This window comes from Rhinolophus hipposideros (genome assembly GCF_964194185.1).
Source record: "Rhinolophus hipposideros genome assembly, chromosome: 8".
Lineage (NCBI taxonomy): Eukaryota > Metazoa > Chordata > Mammalia > Chiroptera > Rhinolophidae > Rhinolophus > Rhinolophus hipposideros.
Genome location: NC_138054.1, coordinates 28,939,650 through 28,962,393, shown reverse-complemented (window position 1 = coordinate 28,962,393; position 22,744 = coordinate 28,939,650). Strand labels below are relative to the sequence as shown.

General features: G+C 34.0%; 1 protein-coding gene across 2 annotated transcripts in view; it reads left to right on the top strand.

The window, feature by feature from the left end:
- PKN2 (protein kinase N2) overlaps positions 1 to 22,744 on the top strand; it is a 110,368-nt gene that overhangs the window by 49,386 nt on the left and 38,238 nt on the right. For both annotated transcript variants that reach the window (XM_081057462.1, XM_081057463.1), the window contains exons 3-6: positions 8,424 to 8,578; positions 16,214 to 16,331; positions 16,659 to 16,804; positions 16,890 to 17,103. In XM_081057462.1, coding sequence (XP_080913588.1) covers positions 8,424 to 8,578; positions 16,214 to 16,331; positions 16,659 to 16,804; positions 16,890 to 17,103 — 633 coding nt within the window. The remainder of the gene's footprint in view (positions 1 to 8,423; positions 8,579 to 16,213; positions 16,332 to 16,658; positions 16,805 to 16,889; positions 17,104 to 22,744) is intronic.

Here is a 22,744-nt window from a genome sequence, read left to right as displayed (position 1 = left end):
ATTTATTTTCTCTCAACACTTGGAAACTGTTATTTCATGGTCTTCTGGTTTCCACTGTTGTTGAGGAGGTAGCTGTGAGTCTAATGGTTGAAGCCATGTAGATAATCTGCCTTTTCTCCCTAGCTTCTTTTAAGATACTCTGCCAGTAATGTTCTGCTCTTTGAGAATAATTGTATAGATTTCCTTTCATTTGACCTGCTTGGTATTTGCTGGGTTTCCTGAATCTGAGATTTGTATATTTCACTGATTTGGGGACATTCTTCGTCTCCATGTCTTTGAGTATTGTACCTTCTGTATTCTCTCCATTCCTTCATTTTGGAACTCCAGTTAGATGCATGGTAATTTCTTCAAGTCTATCTCTATTTTTCTAGTACTCTCTGCTTGTGTCCAGTTCGCTCTTGATCACATATATTGTATTTCTAATACAGATGCTTTAATATATATATTTTAATACAGAATTCTATTTTGTTAATCTTGGTAATTTTTGATAGTCTCTTACCCCTGTTATTCTTTTGCTACTTCTTGTGTTTAGTTTTAAATGTTAAATACACTTTTTCACATTCTGTATAAGATAATAATAATAGGCAAAATCTTTGCTACACTACTCCTGTAGTTTTTTTCCTTATTCATGGTGAATTTTTTGTTTTTTAACCTGGGCTGTGTGATTTCTACTTATGTACATTTTCACTGGAACTTTTCCTATGGGAATTCTTTTAGGTCTAGATTTAAAGTGCCTTCTTTCAAACAGAATTTGCATTTATTTCTGTAATATACCTGGAAGCAGTACCAGCCTGAGGTTAATTAAATTAAAATTTAAACTTAAGTTTTGGGGGGCCACATAGGTAGTATGATTTCCTGCCTCAAACTTGTACGGGAGCAGTAGGAAATTTTAAAGAACATCCATTCCCGCTCCCTCTAGTCATCCTAAGCCAAAGGCAAGTCAACAAATAATTCATCCATTATGGATGGCACCTTTTGAGGTTCCTGTCTTTAATTAGGTTTCTCCTGATCTGATTGTCCACTCTGTAGGAGTCCCCAGGCCTTTTCTTGGGCCCTTATTAAAATCCAAGCTTTACTCCACCAGGATGATTAGAACCTGTCGAGTCTCCTTTTTTAATCAGAAAAGCAAAAACATTCTCAGAAGCACAAAGCTGCAGATATGCAGTTATAGCTGTTCTGGGATTGGTTCACATGCACCACACGCTGCCCTCTCCTAGCCCCAACTGCAAGTGAGAGTGAGAAATCTTGTGGGTTTTTGTTTTGTTTTCTTTCCATTAACCTGCCTCTTATTTTAAGGAAGAGAATGACATTGAGCATGGGGGTTTTAAGTTAGCCAACCTGTAGTGTCAGGTATTTAAAGATTACATATATCGTCTACATTCATCTACAACTCTAATTTATTTGCAATATCCTGTAGCACTTTGAAATTGATTGGTAATTGTTATTTTTTCTTTCATTATTTTGGTGAAATTATAGTGTCTTAGGATGTTCTCCACTTTACATAATTTTCAATTTATTGACATAATTTATAATATCTGTGTATTATTCATTTAAAGTCAGGATATATCTGTAGTAGCAACATTCCCTCGTTCATTACTAATATTGGTATGTTCTTCATTTTTCTTCCTTGACCACTTTTCTTGTCATATTATTTTTCTGCATCCTTCATAGAAAGATAGTTTAGCTCTAAACTATCTCTACTAATCCTTCCTTTTGTGCATTTCTGTTTTGTTAATCTCTGCCCTTGCCTTTATTACTTGCTTTTTCCCATTCTCTTTGGAATTATTTGGCTATTTTTTTAACTAACTGATGTAGATGCTTAGCACTTTACATTTGTTGTCTTCTAATATATTCATTTAAGGTTTATAAATATCCTCTAAGTATTGCTTTAGCTGCATAGCAAAAATTTTAATATGTAAAAGTTTTAAAATTTATTTTTATTGAAAATATAAATATGTAACGTGTAAGTTTAAGGTATGTAACATACTGGTTTGGTACATTTCTATATTGCAGTGTGATTATCAATAGAGCAAATGCCTCTATCATGTCACATAATTATCATTTCTTTTTTGTGATGGGAACAATTAACATCTAGTCTCTTAACAACTTTGAAGTTTATAATACAGTATTGTTGTCTATAATCACTATGTTTTGCATTAGCTTTCAGCACTAGTTCCAAGTTTGTACCCTTAAATAGTATCTCCCCAATTTCCCTACCCTCCAGCCACTGGTAACTGCCATTCAACTGTCTGTTTTTACAAGATCTTGGCTTTTTTAGATTCCATATATAAGTGGTATATAGTACAGTATTTGTCTTTCTCTGTCTGATTTATCTCACTTAGCATAATGTCCTCAAACTCTCCTATTGTTGCAACTAGCAAAATTTCTTTCTTTCTGATTACTAAATAATATTCCATTGCGTGTGTGTGTGTGTGTGCGCGCGCGCGCACGCGCACGTGTGGCACATCTTTATTCTTTTATCTATTGAGGGAACTTAGGTTGTTTTCGTACCTTAGCTATTGTGAGTAATGCCACAATGAACATGAGGTATCTCTTTGATATCCTGCATGTATCTCTTTGGTACCCTGTTTCCATTTCCCTTAGATATATAGATACATACTCAGGTGTGGGACTGTTGGATCATATGGTAGTGCTACTTTTAATTTTTTGAGCCTCCATTTGATGGCTGCACCAAATTACATTCTCACCAACTGTGTACAAGCTTCCTTTATCTCTGCAGCTTTAACAGCACTTGTTATCTTTTCTTGGTGATAACCATTCTAACAGATGTGAGGTGACAAATCATTGTGGTTTTGATTTGCATTTCCCTGATGATTAGTGGTGTGAGCTCTTTTCTTTGGGAAAATGTTTTAGTTCCTCTGCCCATTTTTCAGATTATTTTTTTATTATTATTGAGCTGTATCAGTTCTTTAATATATTTTGGATATTAATCCCTTATCAGATAGATAATCGGCAAATATTTTCTTTCATTTTGTATGTTGCTTGTTAATTTTGCTGTCAAGAAGCCTTTTAATCTGATGTAGATAGAGGTTATTTTTGCTTTTATTGCTTGTGCTTTTGGTGTCATATCCAAAAAAACATTGCTGAGACCAATGTTGAGGGCTTCTTCCTACATTTTCTTCTAGGAGTTTTATCGTATCAGGTCTTATTTTTATGTCTTTGATCCGTCCTGAGTTACTGAGTTCCTCCCAGGTCCCCTGACCTATAATGCTGGATACTTCAAATTCCACAAAGGCACTTTTGTTCATGGATGAATATCGAATTCATTGTTTAAAAAGGAGGAACATCTTATCCTGTCGTGGTGCTGATATCACCTAAAATTTTAGTTACTCGGTTTGAGCTATTTTCTCATTTCCATTATATCTTCGTCATCATCCTGTGAGTTACTTAAATGTGTGTTTCTTAGTTACTAAGCACATGAGGATTTTCTAGCTATCCTGTATTGATTTCTTGATTAATTACACTGTGGTCCCTTGAAATTTGCTGAGACTTGCTTTGTGGCCATATATAATCAAGTTTTTCAATGGTTTGTGTGTGTTTAAAAATAATGCATATTCTTCACTTGTTGGGTGTTCTTTGTTTATATGTTAAAACATTTAATTTTTATCTGCTTATTCTGTTAATTAGCAAAAACATTGAGTTAATATTTATTGGAATGTGGAGTTGCTATTTTCTTTTTAATTCTGCCAATTTTTGCTTTATTTTGTGACCATGTTATTGGGCACCTAAAAATTTAAAATTGATATTATCTTTCTGGTAAATTGAACCTTTTGTCATTATGAAATGACTTTTATCTCCAATAATTGTGCCTCGAAGTATCTTTTGTCTATTATTAGTATAGTTTGGGGGTTGGAGTTATTGATTGCATGAAATATCTTTTTTGTCTTCTAATTTCTATGTTTTAGATGTATCTCTTATAAATAGCATATACCGTGTTTCCCTGAAAATAAGACCTAGCCGGACCATTAGCTCTAATGCGTCTTTTGGAGCAAAAATTAATATAAGACCCAGTGTTATTTTAATATAACATAAGACGGGGTATAATATAATATATAATGTTAATTATAATAATATAATATAATACCAGGTCTTATTTTCTGGGAAACATAGTAGTTGGATTTGATTTTTTTCATTTATTGTTACCCAGCCTTTCACCTGGATCATTTAGTTCATTATGTTTAAATGATTACTGATATATTTGGGTTTATTTTTAATAACTTATTTTGTGCATTCAGTATTTTTTCTCCCCTTTCTTGCTATTTTTATAGTATTTTTAAACATGAATCAATTATTTTGGAAATTTTGGTTAATTTATATAGTACAACATGCATACTTATCAAAGACTATACTGTTTTTACCCATCTCCATACATTTCAAAGGCCTTAGAATGCGTCCATTTACCCATATCCTGATTTACATAAATTGTTGCCTTAATTTTAATTCTGTTTCTTTAAAACCCCTTCATGACTTTTTTATTAATTATACAGTGGTTGTTTAAAGTCACTAATGTATAAACCATTTTCTTCCTTCTTCATTCCTTATTTCTCTCTGATATACCAGTTTGTATCATTTTGTTTCTTCCTAAAGTACCATATTTTGCCATGTATAATGTGCACGTTTTTGGTCCAAACTTGCAGAGAAAAAAATCTTTCATTTTAATTTTTTAACTCAAATTTTTATTTGTTTACACTTAGGTACTTTTTTTTGTATTATAAAGCAATTTTAGCATTTATTTTTTAACATATTATGGTGCAAGAAATTTTATGTACTGGTAACAAATGTATCATATTTACGCATCATTGAAGGCCAAGAACTCTTCATCGTTCCAAGCTTGTTGTAAGTGCAACAAAACCAATTATCATATTCTAGGGTATTATTTTGCATACGGATGTTGTTATTGATTTCTGGAGTTACACTTTTAAGTCATAAGCATAAATAAAAGAATTGAAAACACTTATATATTAATAGATACGGAATTAGTACTACCTATGTATAGTGTGCATCCTTATTTTTCCCTCACAAATTTGGGCAAAAAAGTGCACATTATACACGGCAAAATACAGTACTTCCCTTAGGATTTCTTTTTAAGAGTTTATGTTTATAATATTCTTTCCATCTTTGTCTGATAGTGTTATTATTTTGTATTTATTCTTGAAAGTTATTTTCACTGAGTTTACAATACTAGTTTGGTAGTTACGTCGTTTACATAAAGAAACTATTATTCTACCTTCTTCCAGCTTTCATTGTTGTTTTTGAAGTCTGCTGTCACTCTAACAGTAGCTACTTTGAAGGCACCCTTTCTCTGGTTGCTCTTAAAATTTTGTCTTCGGGGTTTTTTTTTGGAAACTTTACCATGATGTGTCCAGATGTGGATTTTCCCCCCTATACAGATGCTCCTTGACTTATAATAGGGTTACATCCCAATAATCCCATCATTAAGTTGGAAATATCCTAAGTCAGAAATGCATTTAATACCTCTAACCTACCAAACATCATAGCTTAGCCTCCCCTTCCCTAAACATGTCCAGAACACTTATATTAGCCTAGCTGGGCACAGTCATCTAACACAGTGTGAATACCTTGTACAGTGTTAGTTGTTTACCCTCATGATCACGTGGCTGACTGGAAGCTGTATCTTGCTGTTGCTTCCCAGCATCATGAGAGAATATCCCGTCATATATCACTAGCCCAGGAAAAGATCAGAATTCAAACTAAAGTTGCTACTTAGTGCATGTTGCTTTCATACCATCATAAAGCCAAAAAATTCTAAGTCAAACCATCATTAAGTCGGGGACTGTGTGTGTATATATATATATATATATATATATATATATATATATATATATACACATACATATTTCTACTTGGAATTGATTGGATATCTTGAATCTATGGATTGGTATCTTGTATAAGTTCTGAAAAAATTGTAGTCATTATCTCATCACATACTGTCTTTGCAACATCATTATTCTCTTTTTCTTCCGAAACACAGTAAGATGTAGTTACGATTTTTTTTTCCTTTCTGTGTCTCTTAATCTCTCATTTTCTGTCTTCCCCCCCCTTTTTATACTTACTATTTTTCAGTACTAATCTTCTATTTTAAACTCATCCATTAAAATAATTAAAAATAAGTCCCAGCACTCAAGATGCTTATAATCTCAGGGAAAATAGATATGAAATACATCATTAAATACTATATGATGGATATTTCAATGGAGGGAGGAAAATGTGTTTTGAAGACATATTAGAAAGGGCACCTGATTAGATTGGGGGGGTGGTTAGAGGTTTTCTGGAGCAAATAATGCCTAAGATGAGTTAACAATAGTATGAGGGAAGTCAAGTGCATTGCATTTTTCAGAGGTAGAGAGATACTGATTTTTTTTCTTAAGTGAATGTAGAATTTGACAAAAAAATAATAATGGAATGTTAGCTTACAGCTAGTCAGCATAAAGCCTTTAATCCCCAACTATGAAGGTGGGACTTCATTTGATGCCTCTTTGATCTAGGATATAAACAATATATACTGTATTAAAGGCTTTTTATTGAATTTATATAACATACATTTTGGAATTGTATGATAATGTTTAGAAGGTTAAAAGTATGAACAATTTTGCTAATACACCCCAGCCCCCTCAAAACACTGATTTGGTGTTTAGAACAATAGATGCAGCAAATGTTGAGTTGTTTTTAGTTTTAATCATGAGGTATAGTTTTTTTAAGTGGCAAAGTATGTAGTTAAAGGTAGATTCATCATTTGTTCTTATAATTTAAAGGTAGTTCTTAGAATGGAAAGAACTACCATTCTTTCCAGGTAGGTCTTACCTACCTTTTATATCAGTTTTCTATAAGAATATGTCACTTAAAAAATCAAGCTCTGTAATTTGGGGGAATTCCGTTGTAATAGAAACCTTTCCTGATGAATCCCTGCTAATAATTTTGTGACTTTGCCTGTTTCCTGATGTGTAAAGTGTGGATAATATCTGTCTCAAAAGGTTATCTTAAGGATTAATATGTATACATACATGTTTGTATGTGTATAATTATGTTGTTATATATGTAAGTACACACATGTACACACAGAGTCTAATATAGTTGTTTACAAGTCTTTTAAATGGCAAAAAGGCAGCATAGCACAGCAGTTATTAAGGTAGACTTGGTAACAGAATTGACTAGCTATTTCTCCTTGGGCAAGTTACCTAACGCTCTGTGCCCTGGTTTTCTTTCCTGTAGAATAGGTGTAATGCTCATTATAGGGCTGTTGTTCATGAGGATTAATGAGTTTATAAAGCACTTAGATCAGTACTAACACCTTGTAAAGTAGTATATAAATGATAAATAGTATTAGTTTACATCAATGTCTAGCATAGCATTTGCATTTTGTAAGTTAATTAACAAATTATGTTTAAATATTTTTGAACTAGTGAATTTTTAAAAGGAGTATAAAGCCAAATATGAAACATATCATTAAAGTCAGTCAGTCACATCATCTTTTATTGCAGAGGAGAGGAGGAACCTTGAAGCACAAAGGTTAAGTAATTTACAGTTTAGACAATTTTCCAGTGATTACCAAGTTACTTACAACTAGACCAGGTGTAGTACCTGGTTTAGTTATAAATAACCAGTCTTCTACCTTTTTTTTTTTTTTTAAATAAACAAGGGGCCCATGTGGAGATAAAACACAAAATAAAGAACTTAAATATGAAGAATTTTGGTTCCATGGTAGGATTATTAGAAGTGTTTCAACAATAATTCTGCTTGAAGTTTTTGTATTTGTTTTAAAATAGAACCATCACAGTGTGCTTTATGAGACTTGAATTTTTGGTTTTCCTACACAACCTCCGACCATCAATGTGATACCAGTTAATCAATATCCTTGAAACATTTTCCATTGTGACTGAACTTCCCCATAGTAGAAAACGTGAAGGCTTTTATGTGTGTGCTTAGGTTGCTACTAATTCATGCATTATATTTGAAGTACCCTTAGTTCTATTTACAAAGCAGTACTTTAGAGGATTTTATAAGATATTTGAACATGCTTTGTTCTCTAACCAATCAGGTAACAAGTAGGGAATTTAGTTTAATTATTGAATTGACTAGTAAAATTGATTTGGTTTAATTTAAAAATAATAGTGTTGGAAGAACTTTGGGTAATGATCTATCTAACTGAGCTTCAGGCTCAATGTAATCACTTCTGTAATATCTGCCAGATAGTTTTGCAACTCCACTTAAATATTTTCTTGACTTGAATTCTTGTGTTATCTGTACGCATAAGGAAATTCCATTTAGGTGACTTGAAGCTCATCTCAAACCCTATAATTCTTTATTCTTTGAAAATATTAGCTTCCAATTTTAAGCAGCAGTTGGTCCTAGTAAGTAATTTTAACATACTGTTTAATTTACAGATTGCCCAAGGACTCCAGACACTCCCAATAGTGACCCTCGTTGTTCCACTAGCAATAATAGATTGATGGCCTTGCAGAAACAATTGGATATAGAACTTAAAGTAAAACAAGGTGCAGAGAACATGATACAGATGTATTCAAATGGATCTTCAAAGGTAAGTACAGTAAATAAATGTAAGTGTACGCAGTCCTTATTATTCATAGTGTGGATAGTGTGAATTCACCTACCCTTAGAACTTACTTGTAAGCCCGACATCAGCACTGGTGATACTTGCACGGTCTTTCGTGAACATGTTACAGAGGGTCAAAAAATTTGAGTTATATGGTGTACGTGTTCACAGATGAGGTTGAACAAGGTGACACTCCACCTTCTTGTATAAGCTCTTCTATTGTAAACAAGTGTCCTGTTCATGGTCTAGTTAATACCAGATTTTTTTGCATTTTTGTGCTTTTGGTGATTTTTCTGTTTAAACACTATATTTTCATTTTTGATACCATTTAATTACAGTTGACCTTCAATATTATATTAGTTTCAGGTATACAGCATAATGGTTAGACATTTAAATAACTTACAATGTGATTCCCTCCAATAAAACTAGTACTCACCTGGCACCATACATAATTACAATATTATTGATTATATTCCCTATGCTGTACTCTACATCCCCATGACTATTTTGTAAGTACCAATTTGTACTTGTTAATCCCTTCACCTTTTCACCTGTCCCCCTCCCCCCCTCCCATCTGGCAAACATCAGTTTGTTCTCTATATTTATGAGTTTGTTTCTGTTCTGGTTGTTTATTTATTTTGTTTTTTTTAGATTCCACGAGTGAAATCATATGGTGTTTGTCTTTCTCTGTCTGATTTATTTTTCAAATTGCTTTTTTCTACCTAAACCAATCAAGAAAAACTTTTGACTGTATGAGTAAAGGGTATACAGGAACTTTCCATATTTGCAACTTATCAAGAATTCTAAAATTGTTCTAAAATACAAAGTTTATTTTTAAAAATTTAGGTTCTAATGAGTTTTCTATCAATAACATATAGGATTTTAGGAAAGGGCAAATGAAAAGACAGGACATTCTAGCACTGGTGATTGTTTGGACCAGATCTGTGGTGTGGGTTCTTGGGGAATCTGTTATGGGTATATAAACGCCTAATTGAAAATCAGTTATGGGGAGTAGTTGTTACTAATGCAAATGTGCCCTTGTTCTGAGGTTTAATGTGAAAGAGAAAATGTTGAGAACCACTGAATCAGATTATCATGAAGATCTTTAAAATCTGGGCTTCTATAGTTGTATAATTTCCAAAAAGGCTTAGAAAGGTGGATTTTATAATAAATCCACCTTTCTACTCTCCACTCATTTATTTCAAAGATTCTCTGTACATCAATGTTTCTTCCATATTTTAATAGATATGTTTCTTAAGTAATTTCAGAATAAAAATTGAGGTGGGGTTTTTGTTTTGTGGTTTGTTTTTAGTTTAGGAAAAATTTGAAATCGGGATGAGGGGGAATCTTTGCTTGGAGCCATGCACCATACCTATCACCCAAATGAAGTTTGGGAAGCTGCAGAAAAGAAAGAAATGTGTATATGTTATAAATAAGATTTTTAAATCTTAGTTAAAATTAGATTATATGCTGTATTTCAAAAGAATTTTTAAATTATTTTTAGAGAAACACATTTGTTTCTACTTGATACATATATGATACAGTACTTGATAGCATATTATTTCACTAACTTTGGACATTTATTATGTGTAGTAGAGTTGGTTTGTCTGTATTTTTATTTTTAGTATTGACTTTTAGTTTAGGGATTTTTTTTTAATCTTTATCAAATGTTATTTTGGACTTTTTTAAAAAGCAAATACTGTGTTATTGGAACTGTGAATGCACCATATTAAACTTACTGAGTGTTTTAAAATTAGAGTAACCCAACTACTACCCTCTGGTGTGAGGTTTTTAAATTTCGGATTGCTTAGATTGAGAGGTTCATGAACCCTTTGAAGTTATAGGAAAAGTGAGTGTGTATGTTGATAGATGGATGAATGAGAAGGCCATAGGTTTCACCATATTCTCAAAGTGGTCTGTAATATTGGCCGCCAAATTGAGCGGAGTCATGGACATTTTAAAACAGATAACTTTGATAACCATAGGTCCAAAATGAACAGGGCTGTGAGCAGCCTGTTAAAACAAATAGGCATTTTTCCAATAGCTTATATTTTAAATTAGGAGATTTATTAATTTGAGAAGGGTCAAGTGGAGGTCCAGAGCATATTAACAGCTGCTATAGTTTCTGAGGTAGGTAGGCCTGCTAGTTATTTCTATCTATATTTGGACTTAGCTGTTTTTGTTCATCATCTTTAAACCTCTCAAAGCGTCATAGTGTATCTTTATGAGATATGGGATAATTGTCAATTGTAGTTATGTGGGATATTTAATTTTTTTCATTAAGGACTTGACAGTTTGATAGCTATTGTGCTGGGCTCTGAAGTATGAATGAATATGAATGTAATATAGTGCCTTATATATAGTAAGTACTCAACAGATAATATCTTGCTTTCAAGAGACCCACTATCTAAAATGGAGGTATAACATTTAAATAATTACAGTATATAATAGTGGTATATGAATATACAAGTTACTTTAGAAGCACAGTAGAAAAGAATTATTTAACTGCCATAGAAATCATTAAATCTTAGTATATGATTTTAAGGATCGTTTGGAGTTGAAGAAGGAATTACCTTCTAGGGATGGTGATGTAGGTAAACCCAGTATATGCAGGGTAAGGAACTGTGGAATAGCCTGGCTTATTGTAAGAAATAGAAGTGTTTCCATATGGCTATCGCAGAGGCTCTTGACTTATTTCTTTCTTATCCAGCTTATCTGAGGATAGGTAAAATGCACTTCTAATAGAATACACAATCATCAACTCTAGTAGTCATTTTCAATGAAAAGGTCACGCCCTTATGGGAGAACAAATCTGAATCTCCAGAAAGGCACATTTTATTTGAGAAAAATCTTCTAGGTGATTCCAACAGGACTTTTTATTTTGTTCCCCACTGGTAGAGCTTTGAGTGAGGCGTGTAGTAAGAGGTGTAGCATAATTGAACAACAAACCAGATTATAAAGTACTTTGGACAAATTAAGTCTCTGAGATTCTGTTTTATAAGATACAGAGCTGCTGAAAGACTTTTAGCAGAGAAAATACACGACCAGAATTAAAGTTTAGAAAGTTCATATCCATCTTCTTCAGACTTGAAGAATTAATTGGAGAGGGTCAAGTCTACAGGCAGCAGGTTTAAATAGGCTTTTGTAGTACCAGGTTAAATATGCTTCGTCCCTCTTGCAACAGCAATGAAAGCAAAGAAGACAGGGTCAAAGCTATTAAATAGAATAAATGCATGGTGTTTAGATCTGAGAAAGAAGGCAGAGTTAAAGATGATTCTAGGTGGGTTATGTGGTGAGACTGGTGAATGGTAGTGCCATTCACAACAATAGGTAATTCCCAGTGGGGAGTAAATTTGGAGACAGGGATGATTCATTCAGTTTGGTAGTAAACAATCATCTTCAGAACTCTGGTTATTGGATCCTCTATGACAAAATTATTACCCCAGTACATATTATAGCCCGAGTTGTTTTAAAAGGTAAGTCAGATAGATTTATACTCCTGTTCAAAACCCTCTGGTGGCTTTCTAGCATACTTAGAACAAATTCGTACATGATGTACCCTGGCAACCTTCTGATCTTTTCTTCTAAAACATTTCTGTTCTCTCTCCTTATGCTCTGGCTGTATTGGCTTCTTTGCTATCCCTTGAACATACCACGCACCTCTTAGCTCAGGGCCTTTGTATTTACTGTGTCTCTGCCTAGACATCTCTTTTCCCAAGTACCTTCATGCCTTTCTCTCTAACTTCATTACAGTCTCTGTTCAGATGCTACCACGTTAGCAAGCTCTTTACGATTACACTCTGTAAAATAACAAACCCTGTCTCTCCCTATCCCTATTACTGAACACCAGTATCTGAAATTCTAATTTACACAATCAATTTATTTAGCTATCTGTTATCAACATAAAGTAAATTTCATGGCTCTTAAGTAGCACCATTGGTTTTCAGAAGAACCTCTGAGGGCTTGATAAGACATGTGGAAGATGTTCCATTCATACATTCAGATGACAAACCAAGCTATTTATTAAAATTTGAGATTCTTACTACCCTCTGGGACTTTTTTCCTCTTTGTAAATGCTCCCAAGTCTTTTCATACTTTTTCCTCATTTGAAAATACCTGATCATCTATCTCTCCAGGTCTCCCTAGCCCCAATCTTCCAATCTCGACATGTTACAATCTTATCTATATAATAGCCCACAAAACTTTTCTGGATTCCTTCAGTTAAAATTGATTACATCTTTCTTTGAATTTTTCTTTGGCTACTTATAACCCGCTGATACATAATAATTATCTGTATCTCTTAAACTGTAAGTTTTATAAGGTAACATTGTAACTGATTATTTTCACTGATGACATTTAACACATGCAAAGTAAGCCATACATATGTGATTGAAAAATAAAGATAATGTTGGTTTATTTACTTCTAAAAGCTGTATGTGTGATGTAGTTCATTATGATATCCCATTATGATTTGTAAAACAAGTTATTATAAAATAAGTATATAATTTGAAAATATTTTAAAATCTGCTTTTTATTTATAATTATACAATGTTGTACATTCAAAATATAACTGTCAGGCATTGTAGAGTGCTAATTAACAATAGATAATGATGACTTTAGTCTATTAGGTTGAACCATATGAAATTGCTGTTCAAAATCAGTCAGACATGGCATTTTCATATGGTTCAACCTAATGTATATAAAAATCTTTCCAAACTCTTAGCATAGAAACCAGTATTTATCTAATACATAAACCAGCCCATATATTTTAGACCTTATCTCTTACCTTAAACATATTAGGTGCTCAATAAAAAGATCAAGTGAATGCCTGAGAGCAAAAAAACTGACAATAAAAATTCATTGAATTCCGGGAAGTATAAGACTGACATGTCGTAACTGTAAATTGCCTTTGACAGGTAACATCCAATGTCAGTTTGAAAAGCCTTCATCATACTTTGACATCTGTGCACATCTTCCAAAACCTGTGTGGGAAAGTTCATTTACTTTTAAAATGAAATACAAATGCTCTTCCTTGCATGTTGAATTGAAATAGTTAAGAAAGGAATATTTCCAAAGAAGTAAATAACAGGATTACTGTCTTTTCACGTAGTGATAAAATAATAAGAGTTGCTTAGTTGAAAAGTATAGTATTATATAGTTTACTGAGTAGTTATACTTTCACAATAGAACTTCATTAAATAAGGTAATCATGATTTTTATTGCTCTAAAAGAACATTTTAATGCCAATCATGTGCTAGGCAGTATAATTTTAGTTTTATCTAATGCGTGCAAAAGCTCTATATGTTAGAGAGTGGTATCTCCATTTACATAATTTTTTTCAGGATACCTAAATCTTATAGAAGATAGGTAACTAACCCAAATTTACAAATATAATAAGATTTGGGCTCAAGTCTATCTAATTGCAAAACTTATTTATCCCATTAAATTTGGAGCTTTGGAATACTAAGTTTTTCTGTTACTCTGATCTGGTCTCAAAGAAATAGAAAAGTTATTTCAAATCTTCAGTTTGCCTAATGTTCCTAATACTAGATAGAAGGAGGGATTAAAGTAAAAGTATTTTCATTTTAAATTCAAAAGGTGAATAGGTGTATTCATAAAGGCATGTGTAATAAGTCATAAACACCAAATTCAAGATAGTATCCTTAATGGTAAAGCATAACTAACAAATATTGTGTATGTGTGTGTGTATTTCTTCATGGTATAAATTAATATTTAAGGGACTTAGTAAACTAAGAGTCCAATTCGTTAGTATGAAATCTTAATACTTTATTTAATAAAAAATAAAATCTGACTAGAAGCTCTTAAATGACTGACTTTGGGAGCAAGAAAGAAATGGAAGAAAAATTCACAAATTTGGTAATTGCTTTTTCCTCCACTATATAGTAAGCTAGTTTGGTGTTTAACATACTATAGTTTAGCTCACTTCCTTTTTTTTTCCTTATATGATAGCAGTATTGTTTTTCTCACCATGTATGTCTCCCCATCCTGCTCTGTATTCAGTGTCATAGTCCTGTGTGTGTGTTTGACTTTCTGAAATGACACTGCACTGATGCTTGTCTCTTAGCTTCTAGTCTGGAGAATCCTGGCGAATACAGGTTGCTTGTATGTTATTTTATTTCCAAATCAATACTGACTGCCTTAGTAGTGATAAAAGTAGATGCTAAAACAATATGCAAAAATTGGCCTTTCTTGTGAATAAGAGCTTCCTAACTTGATGCTGTTTTATTTATCATTTTGTTTTTTGTGGATTGAAACCTACTAGACTTCGACAACTAATGTAACAGTCTAAGCAGGACATAGCATTAACTTCTGTTACTTCTAATACAAAACTTTTGAGAAAAAAATTCCTATGTTAGTTTTCTATAGTTGCTGTAATTACCACAAATTTAATGGCTTAAGACAACACAAATTTAATTATGTTACAACTTTGTAATTGAGAAGTTTGAAATGGATCTCACTGAGCTAAAATCAAGGTGTTGACAAGGTGTGTTCCCTTTTAGAGGATGTAGGGGAGAATTCCTTTCCCTGTTCTTTCCAGCTTCTAGAGGCTGCCCACAATTCCTTGGCTCATGGCCCTCTTTTGGCTTCAAAGCCAAAATAGCAGGTTTAGTTCTTTTCACATCACTCTGACCTCTTCATCTACCTCCCTGTTCTACATTTAGGAACTCTTGTGATTACATTGGGCCCACCAGGGTAATCTCTGTATTTTAAGATTGGGTGATTAACAACCTTAATTCCATCTGCTATCTCAATTCCCCATTGACATGTAAAGTAACATACACACAAGGTTCCAGAGATTAGAATATGGACATCTTTGGGTGGATCATTATTTTGCCTACCACAGTTCCTAAAATAGTAAGTTTTTTGTGACTCTAATATTCAGTGTTACTGAAACTAAACTGCGATAAAACAGTAACATTATTTCACTTAATTCAGGACCTTTCTTAAAGTCTTAAGAGATGACAAGTTTATTCCCTGTAACTTCCAATCCAGCTTGGTTGAGAAGGTCTCACTTTTTGACATTCGGGAATTTCTAAGGACCTTTCTCATTATCTCCAGTGTTGACAAATGCTGCTTCCTTTATCAGAAAGTAAGAGAACACGAATATTATCTATGACTAACTGTTTTTAAAATGTGCCTACTTAAGTGAAACTCCATGAAAATTTAACTATAATTACAGTAATAGGATAGGAAGAGATTTTCTAAAATTTTTGGCTTAGTCACTGAGGCATCCATCCATCACATACAGTGCTTCTAAGTATGAGAGTTATTGACCATGGTATAGGAAAATTCTTTGTATTTTGTATAAAGCAAAGAAAGAAAATTACAAATATGAATTTGGAATTTTTGAAAAACAGTAATAAGATTCACTTGCTTTCTTTCACATTGTCTTAACTAATGGAGTTGCTTTTCTCTTTTATCACCCTATCCACTTGATGGCTTTGTAAAATAAATGTTTCTACAAGTATATATATTTTAGTGCTCATATTGTTCTTTTAACTGTGGTTTTTCACTTGTTGATCTCAATTGATCTTATTTAGAAGCTATGAAAATGTTTTATCTTTTTATCGATTACGTTTTCAAACTTATTTTTAATAGGATCGGAAACTCCATGGCACAGCTCAGCAGCTGCTCCAGGACAGCAAGACGAAAATAGAAGTGATACGAATGCAGATTCTTCAGGCAGTCCAGACCAATGAACTGGCTTTTGATAATGGTGATGGAATAGAAATTGTCATTCTTAGTATTATGGGCATATGGTACTAAATAACTTTTATGTAAGAAAGAAGCAGTGGTTTAAAATCGAGAAGGAAGCATTATGCGTGGTGGTTTTTTTTATCTTGAGTCTTTAACTTTTGAGTTTTGATCTAAAAAAGACTATATCTCAGCATTATATCTGTTAAGTATTACTTTTAGTGTTTATTTAAGGACTAACTTTTAATGTTGTAAGAATTCATTTTTCTTTTTCATGAGTTTTAATCACTGCATATTAGAAAGTTGAGTAAATGGTTCAATTACAATTTTTTTTTTTTTCCTCCTGTAGCAAAACCTGTCATAAGTCCTCTTGAACTTCGGATGGAAGAATTAAGGCATCATTTTAGGATAGAGTTTGCAGTAGCAGAAGGTGCAAAGAATGTAATGAAATTACTTGGCTCAGGAAAAGTAACAGACAGAAAAGCACTTTCAGAAGTAATTTTAAAACATTTTTAACGTAATGTATTATTCAAAAAATGTAGTTATTTAGGTGACAACAATTGTCTTTTCCCTGTTTAAGGCTCAAGCAAGATTTAATGAATCAAGTCAGAAGTTGGACCTTTTAAAGTATTCATTAGAACAAAGATTAAATGAACTTCCCAAGAATCATCCCAAAAGTACTATCATTATTGAGGAGCTTTCACTTGTTGCATCTCCGACACTAAGTCCACGTCAGAGCATGATATCTACACAAAACCAGTACAGCACGCTGTCCAAGCCGGCAGCACTGACAGGTACGTGGCACGGAGCTCCTGATTACTTCGGGTGCTTTTTTGGCTATATCTGCTCCTGGTTTAATAAATGAATAAAAACTGCACAGATTTTTGAAATGTTGTGGCAAGATACACATAACATAAAGCTTATTATTTTAACCATTTTAAAATATACAATTCAGAGGCATTAGTATATTTACAATGTTGTGTAACTATCACCACTATCTAGTTCCCGAGCATTTTTATTACCCCAAAAGGAAACCCTGTACTCATTAAGTAGTCACTCCACATTCCCTGCAACTCCCGACAACCGTTACTGGCTTGTCGTTTCTACAGATTTGTCTATTCTAGATCTATTTCCTATAAATGAAATTATATATCTATGACATTCTGTGTCTAGCTTCTTTCATTCAGTGTACTGTTTCCCAGGTTCATTCTTATTGTAGCATGTATCAGTATTTCATTCGTTTTTATGGCTAAATAATACTTCATTGCGTAGGTATATACCAGATTTTGCTTATCCATTCATCAATTGTTGTTTCTACCTTTTAACTATTGTGAATAATTTTGCTATGAACATTTGTGTACAGGATTTCAGTTATTTTGGATATAGGATAGATGACCTTGGAGAACTAAGTCATAGGGTAATTTTATGTTTATTTTTTTGAGGAACTGTCAAACTGTTTTCCACAGAGGCTGCATCATTTTATATCAGCAGCAGCAGTATGTGAAGGTTCCAGTTTCTCCATGTCTGTAATACGTTATCTACATATTGCATTTTGTGTTCACCACCCAGTCAGTTCTCTTTCTGTCACCATATATTTAACCCCCTTTCCCTCTTCTACCACTTTCTTCCCTCCTTACCCTCTGGTGACCACTAAACTATTGTCTGTGTCTATGAGTTTTTGTTTGTTTTGTCCATTTGTTGCTTTCAGTTTTATATCCCACATATGAGTAAAGTCATATAGTTCTCAACTTTTTCTGACTTATTTCACTTACCATGATAATCTCAATATCCATCCATCCATGTTGTCAACATCCATCCACGTTGTCACAAATGGCAGTATTTCATCTTTTCTTATGGCTCCTTTGTCGAAAATTATCTGCCCACATATGTATGGGTTTGATTCTGGGTTCTCAATTCTGTTCCATTAGTCTGTGTATCTGTTTTTCTGCCAATACAGTGCTGTTTTGATTATTGTTACTTTGCAGTATAAATTGAAATCTGGGAGTGTGATACGTCCAGCCTTGTTCTTTTTGCTTAGGAATGCTTTGGCTATTTGGGGGTCTTTTGTGATTCTATAAAAATCTGATTTATTGTTCTATTTCTTTAAAAATGCCATTGGGATTTTGATGAGGATTGCATTAAATCTGTATATTGCTTTGGGTGATAGGGCTATTTTATGCCTTACACTTAGCTGTTTCTCTGCCCTGAGACATTTCATAGTTGGGTGAAAAAAAGGCAAGCCCTTTGTGTTAGTTCTTCAGGGAGCACGTAGACAGGTCAAAACAGGCGACCACAGTTGAGAAAGAGGTCTTGTGTGCTCCTTCAGGCATGAGGAACTACACAAGGAATGCAGGCTATCTTAAAGATCATCACCAAGCCCTGGGGGGAGAGGGTGGAATGAGGCAAAGGTACGATAAACTGCCGGGAAGCCCGAAGCTCTCGTACTGTATATTGATAGCCTTTTTTGGTTAAGTATTTGCTTGGTTGCAGTCAACTTTTGACTGTTTTACAGATTTCTGATAAACATACTAACAGTTTTTGTTTGTTGTTTAAGTACTGTTGGTATACAGTATTCGCTTCAGATGCACGATACAGAGAGATTGCACATTTACGTGGCTTACAAGGTGATCACCAGCCTTGGTCATATTTCTCGTCACTGTACAAACTTAGCGCGTAATTTTTTCCTACTGTTGTATACTGATGTCGCCGCCACTGGCGGCGACCCAAAAGAAAGCGATTCAAGTAAACTTGCATCATTCTCAAAGGATGCCGCTCCGATTGACCTATTGACCGAAGATGACGCAGGAGGGATGTTTTTCCATTCGTGAAAATTTCTAAATCTGCCGGGAAACAAGTCGGGCCGGGTGAGTGGGTGGGTGAAAGGGCGCCTCAGAGTCGAAATTTCCAAGTCCACTCTGGGGACCCCTAAATCGGAGAAGTGGAATGTGGGTTACTACGTCCGGGGACGCGGCAGAACGTCCCTGTCCCATAGGCGTTGGTAAAGAAAAGTTTCCAAAGCCACGTTCCGCTGCCGCCGTGGTGTCCAACTGCCCGCTGCGCGCTGGTCGTGAAACGCATGGCGCGTTGAATCGGGAGGTGGCTGGACTCCCGGGCCGTCGGCCGTGAGCGTCGGCGTGAGTCCCGCCGCCCGGGATCCCGATCCCCAACCGTCCGGCTACCCCGGCGCTGGCGGTCGGTGATCGGGCGCCACTGACACAAACTGTTTGTGCTAGGTTTTTTGTTTGTTTTGTTCCTGTGTTTCTGCGGAGAAACTGCCTTTGGACTTTGCCACTCCTCCATGTTCTCTGACCATCACCTACAAAGGTTTTTATGGCCTATTTGAATATGACATTTTTTGTTACGAAGATTTCTCTCACTTCCAGAAATCCTTAAATTATCAATCTGAATATCTACCAGAGCTCTGCCTTAAAAATAACGTCATTCAGTATTTTAAAAATATGAAAGTGTTCATACTACCATATTCTAATAACTTTGGTTGTTTTATACTAATCAGTTTTATACTATGGCAAACTTCTACATTAAAACTTGAACGACAGATTTAACAGTTAAACTATACTGTTAGCACTATTAGGCTGTGTATAAACCTGCAGTTACCAAATTGAGTTCGTAAATCTGAAGCACCCTGGGATGCCAAAATAAATTCACAGGGGTACAACAGGATACTTTAAGTTGAGGAAAATACAGCCTTACTTCACTTACTAGTCACCATTTTCAAAGGAGCTTAGGGTATTTACAGTTTTCAGCATTAGGTGGTGCTACATTCCTTTCATTGATGTCATGTTGATGAAGCTGGCTTATCCTTCATTGCTGTCATAATAAATACCATGTGAAAAATCATTGTGGAATAGGAAATAAAGGTGGCAGTTTTTTCAATCAAATTCCAAAGTCTGAGACATTATACAGTACCCCATGAGTATTCACATCCCATTAGAAAGTAACCGTGCTTATGTAAGAGTGAAAATAAGATTACTTTTTCTTTCCACTTCTTTGTATGTATTTTTTCAAATTGTTATTTGTTACAATATCCTATGAAATAGAACGGTTACGTATATCAGACTAGGAGCATAGTGAAAGAATTGAGACACTAGTGTACTATGAAATGAGAATGCTTGGGAACCTCTGTTTTAAACCTTCCATTTTATTTAAAGCATTTTAAATATTTATTATTTAAAATGTTTTAAATATTTATTATTTAAAGTGTTTTATCTTTCTAGCTGCACCATGAAACTTTTATCATAATTAAACTGGTTTGCGCACAGTGCCTGTTTAACGTGTTTGCCTTATTATCCATCTTTTTATTGTATTTTTTAAAATCAAAAGTGGAATACAGACTTGTGAAGAGCAAAGGCCTGTGATCTATCTACCTGTAATACTAGCCCCTAGCAGCAGATACAGTAGTTCGCCCTTATCTGAGGCAAATACGTTTCAAGACTTCCAGTGGGTGCCTGAAACCACAGATAGAACTGAACTTTAGATATACTTTTTTTCCTAGACATACATACCTATGATAAGTTTAATTTATAAATTAAGCATAGTAAGAGATTAACAATAATAAGTAATAGTAAAATAGAACAATTGTAACAATATTCTTTAATGAAAGTTATGTGAATGTGGTATCTCTCCTTCCTCCCTCTCTCATGCTCTCTCATTCTCTCTCTCTCTTCCTCCCTCCCTCTCAAAATAATCTTATTGTACTGTACTCATCCTCTTACTGTGATGATGTGAATGATAAAATGTCAAACCTGTTCCTGAATGTGTATAGCTGTTCCTTGTACTACGTGGCTTGTGTCACTCATTTCAGGGGATCCCTTGCTGAAGTCTCGGGTAGGCTCAATACTTTCTGGTGCAGCATGTTGCTTATCAGTCGGAACATGTCTTCTGTTCATGTCTCTGCCCACAAATTTAACTTTTTTTCCATCTTATCTATGCACTTATCATGCATTGTAGCAATAACTTTTGCAATGTGACGTGCAACAGCAAACTAGCACGAACTTCTTTTTCCTTCTTCACAGTGTTACGGATAGATTTGTTCTTAACCATAGATCTTAACTTTAGCATAGATTTTTTTTTTTTTTTATTCCTTACTAAGTTGAGAATTTTCACCTTTTCATTTAAGGAAACATTTTACAGGTTTCCTTTGGCATATCCGAATTGCCGACATCACTATTGACTTTGGGGCCAGTAAGTAAAATAAAATAAAGGTTACTTGGACACAAGCACTTCGATACCATGACAATCGATCTGATAACTGAGACAGCTATTAAATGACTATGAGGTGGGAAGCATATGGAGCATGGATACACTGAACAAAAGGATGATTCACGTCCTGGGCCGGAAGAAGCAGAATAGTACGAGATTTCATTACGTGACTCAGAACAGAACACAATTTGAAATTTACGAATTGTTTATTCCTGGAATTTTTCATTTAATATATTCAGACCAAGGTTCATGGGTGGCCAAAACCATAAAAAGTGAAACTGCAGATAAGGGAGCACTACTGTACTTGGTAAATACGTATTATTTAATAATAACACAGGGACTGTACTTATTATCTAAGTTCCCCCATCTTATGGTTCAATGCTAAACGTAGGAATATTCAAGGATTTCTGAATGATTCATTGATTAAAATATGGTTGTCAATATTTGGAAGTTAATATTTCTAGAAAAGTAATAAAACCATGTTTTAGAATTTCAGCTGATATGACTAGAAATTTTTTTTCTTTTCTATTCTGATTGGCTCCTCTCCCCAATTCTTAACCTCTTTTCAGTTCTCTCTTTCCCTGTTCTTCATTCTCTTAGTGAACTTGGCTCACAGTGATTTAAATTGTTAGTTTAAAAGAAGTTATAATTTTTAAGACATTTTGGCTTTTAAAAAAAATACTTTACGTTTCTACTGGATCTTAAACTAAATATGGGTTAACTAGGAAGAGAATAGTACTGGTATTAAAAAAGGACTAGACATGATGAAGGATTAGCATGGATAAGTAGTGGGAGCACTTACTGTCAGTTTTTCACTGAAGGCTATTATTTGTGGTTTGTCTCATTTATACTCTGGTTTATTTTGTGGTCATGTGATTACAATATTGCAATTTGTATATTTGTTGCTACCGTGTTTCCCCGAAAATAAGACCAGGTCTCATGTTAAGTTTTGCTCCAAAAGACACATTAGGGCTTATGTTCAGGGGACGTCCTCCTGAAAAATCATCCTAGGGCTTATTTTCCAGTTAGGTCTTATTTTGGGGGAAATGGTACTTTGATATAAGGTGTAATTGAATCTTGTTGGTCCACATTGTGAGGCATTTACTAGTTTTTATAAAAGATTTCCTCAAAATTAAAAAATGTTAGTTGTACTGAGAGGAAATGCTGAATTAGTAAAATGGATATAAACTAGTTTTTCTAGAAACTTAAATAAAA